The 12,812-nt window shown below is 37.6% G+C and overlaps 1 protein-coding gene across 1 annotated transcript in view; it reads left to right on the top strand.

Moving 5' to 3' along the window:
- The window catches only part of NRXN1 (neurexin 1), a 1,110,090-nt gene that overhangs the window by 1,083,995 nt on the left and 13,283 nt on the right, over positions 1–12,812 (top strand). The window contains 1 exon segment of the mRNA XM_038551252.1: positions 390–468. Coding sequence (XP_038407180.1) covers positions 390–468 — 79 coding nt within the window.

Below are 12,812 nucleotides of genomic sequence, written 5' to 3'. Positions count from 1 at the left end.
CTACTGATGCATACTTTGTAGCCCTCCAGGGTTGTAATAAATTTCAAATCATCTGCTTGTGCCAGGTTGTCTTAAACCTCTGTATGCCACTGTGTGCAGCTTCTCTGTGCGGGGGAATGGATGGTTATCTACAAGTTGGCTACCACCGTTTCCGTGTCCTTACGCAAAATAAGGTGTAATCAGGTTTTCACAAATATGCAAATACGTCCATGAGAGATCCAAAGTAGGCCGAAAAATGTAGGCTCTGAGTCCTCAGGGAGGGAAATACTGAATTTGGTTTCTCAACCTATCAGGAAAACACGAACGAGGTTTCATTTGTCATTGGGATAAAGATACGAATATCTGTTAGGTCCCTTTCAATTAATCTGCTCTATGTGATTCTTTTACAGACCACAGATGACATCCTTGTGGCCTCAGCAGAATGTCCCAGCGATGACGAGGACATTGACCCCTGTGAGCCGAGCTCAGGTGGGTTAGGTTAGTCGACTTTTTTTCTTACTTTTTTTGCTTTACTCTAATAAGTCTTTGTTGCATGCTATAGTCCTTAGAAGAGCCTTTTGCATTTATGTCGTAGAAGTCCCCCCCCCCCATTAAACAGTCCCTCATTGTGAGTTATGGGGTTTTGCTTTTTATGTGGATAAATTTCCCCACATTTATTGAAAAACAAATTTGAAAACCAAAACCCACCAAGATTATATATTTCAGAAAAAGCAGTGGGGGACAGCACACAAGGCTGCTACCTTACCGTTCACATTCCATTAACTCACAGTGTAATTTTTGTATATAACGGTATAATGAGCTTTCCCTTGGGTCACCTATAGTAAAATTGTAAAGCTTAAAAATTGCAGTGCATTGTGGAAAATTATTTGACCTTTCTACTGACAAAAAGTCCCCACCACTCACTCTGCCAGCAAATTATCTTAAGTGATAAATTTCTGAATTTCAAAAGTAAGAGTATTATGGCAGCAGTAAAACAAACCATAGGTAGAATCCTTGATATATTTAATAGAGAAATATAGGAGTCTTGCCGCGTCTCCCTAAAATTTAAGCTGATGCATTTTAACTATAGTTGGTGCATAATTTCTCCTCCTTCTTTGTGATATGGTGTGCCTAACACAAAAATACGGTTTCCAAAGCAGCCCTGTACCACTAAGTGGTGGCTATAACTCTGAAAATGAATGAATCATAGGCTGGGTTTGCTTCCAGATATTCGTAATATTGAATGTCAGGGTCATTTCTTTTAGTTTCCTCTGTAAAGCAGTGCTTCTTCAAAGTCAGTAATTTTCTTGTGTAGGTGAACAAGGTGAGTGAGATTGAAGAGAGGCTAACCACTGTCAGCTAGCTCGTGACCTCTGTAGCGTCAGGTGGAATCTCAGAAGAACATCATGTCACCATAAAATAGCTACCTCATATTCTTCTGGAGAATATCACTTTAAAGTAAATCTATTCATTCTGATATTTGGATTTACAAAAATGGTTCAGGATGCATATCTTGTGTCTCCTTTTGAATATCATGACCCATTGATTGTAGCCACATACTCTAAGCACTTGGAGCAGCTACCAGGTGCCACAAGGAGCAGGGACTCACAGTCACATCTCAGCAGGAGGAGTTAAGGAGATACAGACAGGTCATGTTTTCGTCCTCCTTCCTCTGGCCCCCACCCCACCCATCAAAATTCTCAGCCTCCAGAATGTGTTTAAAACCTTGATGATCCTCCATTCCATTTCTCCAGTTTACTGGGCTCTGCAACAGTTCTTTTTAGATTGTCTGGACAGATAGGGTCACTTCATGACACCATTCTGGGCCCTTTTGCTAGGTTCCTACCTGTTTTGTTTTGTTTTGTTTTGTTTTGTTTTGTTTTAAACTGGTATTCTCATTCTTTTTGTGTTAGTCAAAAAAAAAAAAAAGTGATTTCTTTTTTTTTTTTTGCATTACATCAACCCCGCTTCTTTGCCTTCCCTTTCCCTACATTTCTTTGTTCTTTATTTCTCTTACTTCCACATGCCCGATCATGACATTCTTTTTTATATCTGATTTTCTCTGAGATCCTCCAGCATTGATTGTTCATAAAACAAAATCTGGTGTTAAATTGTACATTGGGGTGTGTGTGTGTGTGTGTGTGTGTGTGTGTGTGTGTGTGTTTATTTTTGATTTTGTTTTCCCAATTAACATTTTCTTGAGAGAATGTTGATTTTTGCAGTATTTCTCACTATATTAACATAGTGCAGAAAATGGTATAGATTCTTACTAATTACAGTACTCATTGTACTTGGTTTTCTTCTGGCCTGAATCTTTCTTTTGCTGACTGACTGTAGACCATCATCCTCTTTATATATGGAATCCTCACCCTGAGTACCTAGCAAATTCAGTGTGAGAACTCTTATTGCACTTAAAATTGTTGCTTTTTTTTTCCCTCTTGAGCACAGCTAAATGATCCAATTCTTATAGCCACTGCTTAACCATTCTTCAGTGACTATCTTACTGGGTCACCTGGGTGGCTCAGTGGTTGAGCATCTGCCTTTGGCTCAGGTCGTGATCTCAGGGTCCTGAGATCGAGTCCCATATTGGGCTCCGTGCAGGGAGTCTGCTTTTCCATTTGTCTATGTCTCTACCTCTCTCTGTGTGTCTCTTGCGAATAAATAAATAATAAATATGTTAAATTACTGTGTCTCTCTTTCTCTGGGAACACCAGCCCTAAGAACAGGATGGGATGGGGAGAGAGAATAGGGGGAGAAGAGAAGAAGAGAGATAACTTTTTGGTCATCCCCTCTCCTTTTACTCACCTGACTTATGTCTGTTTTGTGACATATTATAGCATGATGGAAAGTGAGGAGCAGTTTAATAGCCATACTCTAAACAATGTTTCTGTTCCATTTTCTTCCCCATACTTGTCACTATCAGAAAGAATCTTTTTTGCTTACCTGTTTGTTACTTGTTCATTAATGCACAGTTTGCATCCGCCCAAGAATGTAAGCTCTGTGAAGCAGGAACCTTGTTTGTCTTGCCCCCTGCATGGATTTGTTTTGTGAACTTTAATTTTCTCCCACTACATCACAGCCCATTGTCTAATGTACAAGGCACAGCAGCTACTGACTATGTGTGATGACAGCACCTTCCATACTCTTGCACCAAGTCTACTGGAACTTTCCATCCTCTCCGTTGGTCCTTCTTTCCACAGTCCATAGTTTTCAGTTCATCAAGTCTTAAAGCTTAAGCTTCAAATTCAGTTGCTTCAATGTCATCTATCGCTGTAGGCACTTGTGATCTTACCTCTCCTTGGTAGTGTCTTGATGATGTAGTTCATGAATGCTTTCTCTTTCTACATTACACTTTGTAAGTGAGAGCTCTTTTCTACATTGGCTTTTTCTGTCTAATTCCCTATGATTTTTTCATACCTATCTTTAATAATGCATGCAATGTTGCTCTTTTGGCAGACTTGGCTCTGTGTGACAGCTTCTTATAAAATCCTTAGTGTATATGTTTTTTTTTTTCTATTTTCCAACCACCTTTTTAAATAGCAGTGTTTGTTTTTTTTTTTTAATCATGTTCTAATCCAATATTATTTCATTATAGGATGCCCCTCCTGCACATCTTTGTTTCTCAATGTACTGATGTAGTGGTTTTCTTAAATATATTTTTCTTCCTTGCTTTTCATCTTGAATACAAACATAAAATAACATGGACAAAAATTATAGTTGCTGCTGTGATTAGACTTTATTGTTAGATATAACTTGATGGAAATCATGTCAGATATCAGCAGGTCATATTTTGGGAAACTGATTTTTATAGGAATGTAATATACTGAGTTAAATATTCAGAAATAGATCTATCTGCCATGTACTTTTCCTATTCCTTAAACGAGTGAAAGTTTTTTTAAAAGATTTATTTATTTGAGAGAGTGGGGAGGAAGGGCAGAGGGAGAAAATCTTCAAGCAGACACCCTGTTGAATCCAGAACCCACTGCCAGGCTTGACCTCAGGACCCTGCTGAGCCACCTAGGGACCCCAACAAAAGAAGACATTTTTGTAAAAAGATGCATAATTACTTTTACAGGTGGGTTGCCCAAATCTTCTCTGTATTTCACACTGTCTTTCAGGATCCCTGAATATTTACATATGAAAGCTCTCTAATCACCCTAATGAACCCTCTCTTGAAAAAAAGTGGTTTCTTATGTGAAAATGGGTTGTGCTCATTTCCGTGCCTTCCTAAGGCTATTAATGAAACAGGAAAAATCTGGCTGAACACAAGTAAACTATACCTTTTATCAAGTATTTGATGAATTTGAATTACTCCGTGGCTCCACTCAAAACTCTTAAAGAAGAGGGAAGTTGTATATTTGGTGGGCTGTCAATTCCACCATTGATTAAGTAGTATTGAGTCCTACTTTACCACCCACTGCTGTTAACCACTGGGAATAGAAATAGAAAATTTGCACCTTCATTTTCATTGTACAGAAAGCCATCTTTCATTCTATGTCACATGCTTTTTCAGTTATTTTTCATGATTGCCAGGTTCTTCATCTTTGACACTAAAATACTTATTTTTCATGGTGTTGCAAGAATTAAAGCAAATATATTTAAGGCACCAACTGCAATCCCTGGCATGAAATAGAGAATAAATGGTTGCTTTTCATTTTCCCAGTTCAGTTATATAAAAAAAAATATTCAAGCTATTTTTTCCCTTTTACGTAATGCTGTTACTTTTCCTGGCTGAAAATTGGTGGGCAACTAATGAAACCACTCAGGCCTCCTGATGGGAAGTGTGCATGTTGAAACTGGATCAGGAGTCACCCCCTGGGTGAGAACACATGGAACTCAATTATACTTGATTCCAGTCACACTGTCCTGCATGGCTAGCATTGGGTGACAACTTCACATTGGTATAAAATTTAGTGTTTTAGAATATAAGAGTGTGGCTATACAACTTAGGAGGTCTAATTGAACCCCAACTTTTAGAATAAGCAAATAGGTCACATTGCCTTAAAATGCTGGGTTTCAGCTGCCTGGACATGTGACAAGTGTATGACCTTTTCTTCACACTTCTCAAAAGGACTTGCAATTTATGTGCTTTTTCCTCAGCCTAGAGATATGGTTGTTAGATTAAATGAATTAATATATTTGAAGCATGTTGTAGAACAGTGTCTTGGTCATAATACATGCAATATGAGTGTGTACTGTTATTAGAGTTTGTATTATGTAAATATGCATATTTTCTAAAATGTCTTTTTTTTTTCACATAAAGAGAAGGCTTTGTAAGACTGAGTTCTTTGAAATCTTATGTTTTTGATTCACTTAGTAAGCTGACAAAATGGCAGCCTTGCAAACCACTTACGTTCCAAAATGGCCCTTAATTCTGTCTATACATTTTAGTTTTGAGGCCCTCTTCTAAACAGACCCTTTTCTCAAAACTCCTGAAGAAATTAGAAGAGGTGACATCTAAGATTATATCTAAGACTTAAGACTATAAATGAAGATAATGATCCTCTTTGGCATAGGAGCTTCCTGATGAATAACTTTATACTGTCATTTGTTACAGAGGAAACAGAGCCAGCTTCCTGTTTCCTGGGAGCACACTTAGGAAGGACAATTTTCTCTTAAATTTCTAATGCTTAGAATGATTTGTCTATGCTCTTTATGTTTGTAAATGGGGACTGAGGAGGTAGCTAATAGGATATTGGGCCACGTTCAACTCAAACTTTTTTCAAATGAGAAAAAGAAAAATTTACTAATAAAAATCTGAGTAGTTATAGAGGAAAAGGATCATCGTTTCTATGGCAGTTTCTTAAACATTAGCTGAACTAATGGGGATGAGGTGATCAGTACAGTTCCTCAAAGAATACCTGTGATTGCCCATCAGTTATATCACATTGCCCCACATTGATTGGGGTTCAGGTTACATGAATAATGATAGATAACAGTAATAACTGGCTTTTAGTGAAGATTTATTCTGTGTTCATCATTGTCCTTCGTACTTCATTATATGTCATTATTTTGCAAAACTGTGGAGTATTTTCATAGCTAGGGAGATTCGGAGAGATTAAGTTCCTTTTTGTAATATGAGAGAGCTAGTAAGCTCTCTAATTTAGAAAAGGTGGGCTTTTAATTTCTTGGAATGCAGAAGATTGTTCTAGAATTCAGGCACCTCACAAATATAGGATTAATTTTTTAAATGTTCATTTAAATAATTCCATGGCTGGCATAAATTTAAATTTGATGGTAAAAGGTCCTTTACATGTATTACCATTCATTAGGCTAAATTTGCTGCAATTACCATGCAATTTTGAGTGGTTTTCCAGTGTGCTATTTTGAGAAAAGATCAAAGGATTTCTATTGAAGTGATCCCATTAACCACATTAGGAATAAAGATATGTATACTGTACAAGGTGCATCTTTTCATTAAATAAGTAATCACAATCATTTAAAGGAATATATCACTTATTAGATCATATTTTTAGAGCCTGATTAGAAGATAATTTTGTGCTACATTTAAATTTTGTGTATGTATTATGAAATTATTCAAAAGCAAGTTTAATGAGCCATAATAGCCAATACATTGCTGTTAAAATGGAAATTTTGAGCTGTAGGCAGAAAAACAGCATTAATTAGGAAACATCATTTTTGGAGACATTTAGAGTGTCTCCTGAGCATCAGGCCACAGTGAGTACCAATCATATAGAGTCAGGGCCCAGGTAATCCTAAAGGGGCAGAGCGAGCGCCTGGATTTGGGGCACTGATGGGCCAGTAGATTTTTAGTGTGTGACTTTCTGGTGTAGGAACCATTTTTTTTCCCATGTAAATTTAATTTTCCAGAAAAATAGAATAAAACTGAATGCTGTGTGGTTAAAGAAGAAGAAAGTCATTAGACATCATTTGCACTCGCTTTTCCCCTGTTTTTCTGAGAGCAGCAATGTTCAAACAAAAATTACATTGGGGAGAGTTACACAGGCAAGGAAAGTTCATTCAATATTATTGTAACACATGGAGGCCAGAACTCATCCTGAGCTCACCTCAAACTCAACTCAACTGAAAAAAAAGAAGACTGGAAAGTTGTTAAGAGCTTCCATAGAGGGATCATAGACCACATGTGGTTTGCTAATTGGCTTCACCCAAAGGAAAAGTAAACCTTTCCTTCAAATATCTTCATGACTGGAAGTAGTGTTACAACTAGGCTTCTATCTTCCCAGAGAAATTGGAAGATGGGAAGCTATCACTCTTGAAGGTTATATTTCAAAGGGACAGCTCTTAGGTTCTTGAGGAATAGAATCCTGGGTAGTAACACTAGCAAGAGGCTTTTTTAAATATTTACATATCAAAGGGGCAGAGAAGAAATTTGAAATTACAAGTTTTCTAAAGTATATGCGCCAAAGAAAGGGAGGCCAGAGGCCTAGAAGCAGAAAGAAGCCGGTCTAAAGTTTGGTCAAGCTGTGGGGAATATTAAGGTCTTGGTAGTGAAGATGATTCTCTGTTTCAAGGCAACCAATTCCATTCACCAAAATTAGTTCCTACCAGGAAATCAGTAGGAAAAAATAAATAAATAAACAAAAGGTGGTTTTTGTTTTCAGAACACAATTTTTATTCAGTGTGAACTAGTTTGACCTTTCTATGATTTTGGATTTATTTTATTTTATTTATTTGAGTGAGAGAGAGGGAGAGAGAGCACAAGCAGTGGGAGGGGCAGAGAGAGAGGGAGAAGCAGGTTCCCTGCTGAGCAGGGAACTGCTCGCTCAATCCCAGGACCCTGGGATCAGGGCAGACACTTAACCTACTGAGCCACCTACGCACCACTGGAATTTTTTTTTTAACAATAAAATAGAATGGATTATTGCCACATGTTACAAAAGCTCTTAAGAGCTTTTTGTAAGAATCGTGATAAGCAACAAGGAACAAATATTAGTTCTGGCTGTAACTTTGGAGTCAGATAGAACTAGTTTGAGTAGCAGCTTTTCCCCATCTTGAGAAAGTTACTTAGTCCCTTCTAGGCAAAATTTCCTAGTCTGTAAAATGGAGAAAATAGAATTGTTACAAGATTGAAAGAAGATGATGCATACATAGTAATTAGCAGCGTGCCTGGCACATACTGAGGGTATAACAAATAATTATAATAAACCCACTGGTGAGTGGAGGACCTGTTGCTACTAACATTGTTTTCATGCCAGTAGATGCATAATTCTGTCTTCTGGTAGGGCCCTCATAAGGCATACAGATTTGATCTGAGTAAAAGGTGAGCCACAGTCCTTATTGATGTTGGAGAGAGTAGGCTCTATTCCAACATCTTTACTAACACATGGTTTGCTGCTTATAATTATTACTTAAGAAATGAGTGAGTTTGCTATGATAGATTAAGCATTTACTTGAAAGTCTGCAAAAAAGTACATGGCTGCTAACACAGAACCTTCCTATATTAGTAACAGAGAAATCCAATAATGAGTACACAATAAATTTTTACTCAATCTACATGTATCTAACCTTAAAATATTAATAACCTTTCATATCACATGTCCTTATTAGAAAATGCTAAAATACCATAAGGCCTCTGTTGTCATTTTAAAATTATTCATGAACCCTGAAGGAAGAAATGTGGTAAACGTTCAGCAAAATATAGGGTAAATCTATCTCTTATGGAAATAGGAAATCCAGGAAGAATGAAACCAGGTCTTCTTGTGATTTATATCAAATACCTGTTTTGGTAATGGAATTGTTTTCCTGTGCTGTTTTCTTGGTATTTTATTAATGATATCAGAGGTAACCTAGCACATTCTGAACACTGCACTTACAGGGCATGCTGGTTCCATGAAGAGCCATATGCTTTCTCTGTTGGTTCCTGCGCTCCAAAGAGCAGCAAATGCTACATTAGACTTTAGTCTGCAAGTCTCATCTCCGGTCATCAGACTTGTTGATTCAGTCACTGTCATCTTTATTAAACTCCTTACCCAATCTCAGTGTTATCAGAATCCTGGCATTGGTAATAAAATAAGAAAGACAAGAAGACTTTATTAATTTTCTAGATTAAAAAAAAAAAAGATGTATCAAAGATGCCAATACAGACAGAGGCCAGCAAAGAAAGAAAACTAGCAGAAAGAAAAGTACCAATGCTGTCACATCTACAAGGATGCAAAAATCTTCCATTTCCTTGAGCAGACTTCCGGAAGTTAGAGTGAGTTTAGCCACTTGCTGGGTAATCGTATGATCGAAAGTAAAGCATTGAACCTCTGTGTACTTGACTTTTTGCATCTGCAAAATGGCTTGAATAATGTTAAATACTCATGACATTGTTGTGCTGATAAAAGCCAAAATGCATGTAGAGCACTTAGCATTCAGTCTGCCACATAGAACCTTTGATAATATAAATTAACTTTTATCAGTAATACTGGCAATTTAACTGAGGAGTAAACCATATTACAAATGGAAATAAACCTATATCCCCTGGCAAGAAGGAGAAACATTAGTAATTGGCACTTTAACACCTAAAAAGTTTTTAAAAGTGTTTCTGAGTTCTATTAGCATAAAACTTTTCTCAGTAGCCACTATGAAACTAGTAAGACAAAAGTAGTGCTTCCGTTGGGATAAATTTAGGTTGTGAGGATGGGAAGAGGGCACATATCAACTGCTATTCTTATTTTTTTTTTTATTCTTATTTTTTGAGGAAAAAAATGTGGGTCTCTGCCCTGCTGAGCTCTTGTGAGAAGGAATGATTAGCTTTCCTGCCTGCTCTTCCTCCCAAGACATTCAGGTCGTTGGGGCCACATGACATAACCAGACAGAGCGCCACACGCCCAGCCCACCCCCCTTGATGGACGGCCTCCTTTCCATATTTCCCAGCTCCAGGCTTGACATGTTTTCCTTTGATGAGATCAGTGGAGAACCTGGCTAATCTCTCACACTTTCGCCAAAAAGAATGTGAACTTTTTCCAACAAAAGAAAATTGAGACAGCAATAGCTTTCTGATGGGAATATAAAGATGATCACCCCAAGTGAGTAGACCCAGTGTTAAATCAGGAAAATTACATACTGCCCTATTTAACCCAGGATGATCTGGACTTCTACAGATGGTGTGCAGGAACCCTGGTGGAGGAGCACCTAACACCCAGCACACAGCTCTACAGTAGAGATGACACTCTGTGTTTCATTCAGAGTACACCACAGAATTCCAGAGCAGGGAAGGAAGGAGGAGCAAAGAATTGACCTAACAATTTTAGAAAGAAACATAAAACCTCATCAGAAGAGCCTCGCTGTCAGTGACTACTAAAGTGTGGCCTTAGGTGATTGATGTAATGATACATACAAATATAAAATATCATAATGAAATTCTGAAAGAGGGAGAAATTTAATGCACCCCAACCGTGGGAGCCAGAGAGCACTGATCTGTAAAGACAGAATTTTTCGCAGATAAACAGAAACAGGTTCCACATGCAGCATGACAATTAATGGCCTGAATCAATATGCCCTGTGAATCAAGTGATCTTTTTGTCACTTGAATTCCCAGGGATTCCATTCATGTTAGGCAAGTCCCTGAGTACAGTGACCCCCGAGAATAAAATGTCCTAGGTGTTCACCATCACAGCTGATTGACACATGGCATGCAGTACATAGTGCAGAAGTGTCTAATTGTTGGGACAGCTGCTGATTCCATACTTTTAGTGTGGAAGACACAGGGAAAATGATCAGATCAGACTATCATTGTTTTTATATAGCACTTTATCCTTCCCTGAGTGCTTTCACGTTTATTATTTGACCCAATCTGATTTTCCTGCTGACCCTGGGAGGTAAATAATGGATCACCATTATGTTTGTGATGGAAAAAAAATGTTATCAGGGGATCATAAATTGTTACAGCTAGGTGCAGTGTTGGGATTAGAACCCAGTGTCCAATATTCTTTTTACCACTCTGCATTGCTTCTCTAAGATTCTGTGGGAATGCAAATTCCTTTTATCGGAATTGACAGATAAATGGCAGCAGGTGCAGCAGAGTCGAGTTGGAAGGGTTAGAGCTCAATAGCTGTGTAGAAAAGAAGCCTAACATATCCAGTTCTATAGGAAAGGATGACATTGAAAATACTAACAAATTTTCTGTGGTCATAAATGCAGACACATTGAATGTATAAAACTGAAATAGCTATAGAAATACTTGGGTTGGAATTTTGTCTGTGCTACTCGTGAGGCCTAAATGACATATCCCCTTTGAGAGTCAGTTTCCTCTCCTATACAGTAGTAATAACACCTGTACCACAGAGTTGTTAGGAGGCATAAATTAGACAATGTGTGTAAAGTGTACAGCACAGAGCCTACCGTGTACCAATAATTCAGTAAAAAGTAACAGTTGTTAGTGAATAAAATAAGAAATTTAAGCCTCACAGTGAGTGAGAAGGCATAGCAGCCGCATTGAATAGCAGTTGACAATTAAGTCATGTGAAAATATATCTACCAAAGGTCAATCTATGCAATATTTGGTAGGAAATTAAGAAAGCGGGTTTTTGATAACACAATATACTTAAGTAAGCTAACACCAAGGGTATAATCTGGAGCTCTTCAAAGCACCCTGTCTTTGAGTGTAATTTGTAAAAAACCTACCAAAAACTAAAAAAACATGACAAGCAACTTCTATCAGAAAACCAGAAGGAAGGCTACAGTATTCACATACACACACATTCCTCACTACTTTACTTATACTTTAAAAAAAAAAAAAAAAAAAAACAGATTTTATTTAAGTATTCATGAGAGAGACAGAAAGAGAGAGAGGCAGAGACACAGGCAGAGGGAGGAGCAGGCTCCATGCAGGGAGCCCGATGTGGGATTCGATCCCAGGACTCCAGGATCAGGCCCTGGGCTGAAGGCAGGCACTAAACCACTGAACCATCCAGGGGATCCCATTTACTTATACTCTTGATGCCATTTTTGTCTTCCTATAAACCAGATTCCCCCTAAATTCATAGTTCCAGACTTGAAGATTCTTTGGAATGAATCCTCTAGGTTTTTGTAAAGATTGGTTGTTTCGACTTTCTGCGTGTAAAAACGTGAAATGCATCTTAAGAAAAGGGATTTCTGGGTGTGTGTATTCCTAGATGTTTTAGTCAATGAGCTGCCAGAAAAAGAAGCTATTTTGCTATTGAAGAGTATAGTTGAGTAAAAATCAGTAATGGAGAGTATAATCTACATTTCAAAATATAGCTCTTGTTGCATTTTCTGAAGTTTAATACATTTTGATGAAAAACACAGACTCTTTAGGCTCCCTAGCTTTGAAGCTGATTTTCTTAATTATTGCCTATATGGCTTTTCTTTCGCTTAATAATTATAGAATGTTTGACCTGACTGATGAGGCTCTTTTCAACTTCCTTTTCAATAGTAACAGTCTTGAAAAGTACCCTAGAAACTTCTGCAACTATTCTGCTTATTTTGAGAAAAGAGCTCCAAATTAGCTCTCAACTATTTGTAGTGAGATGGGTGTCAGATGATGTTGATGTAAATAAGGCACCCAAATGAACCAAACTGGAGATTGCTAACTTGGTTGACTTAAAATAACTTAGTGACTTAGTCATTGGAATTAAGTGGCTTATTACTTGGAGGCGTAAAGAAAATAAATGCAGATATGATACTTACATTGATATAATATTATCCAACTTTGCCTAAGCATAGGAGAAGGTTTCATTAAATAAATATCATATTTCCTTCTTTTACTGAAGATATCATAGGGGCTGGGAGTTAGGGAAGTATCGAGGGAATGATCTTTATGATGTCACTGCCAGTGTTTTGCCCACTTGTGTATTACCGTTACTTACAACTTTGAAATCAAAGGTCTCTCACATTTTCTTAATGTG

Source organism: Canis lupus, chromosome 10 (genome assembly GCF_011100685.1).
Source record: "Canis lupus familiaris isolate Mischka breed German Shepherd chromosome 10, alternate assembly UU_Cfam_GSD_1.0, whole genome shotgun sequence".
Taxonomy (NCBI): Eukaryota; Metazoa; Chordata; class Mammalia; order Carnivora; family Canidae; genus Canis; species Canis lupus.
Note: the sequence above shows the minus strand (reverse complement) of the source record. Positions and strands in the feature narration are given on the sequence as shown.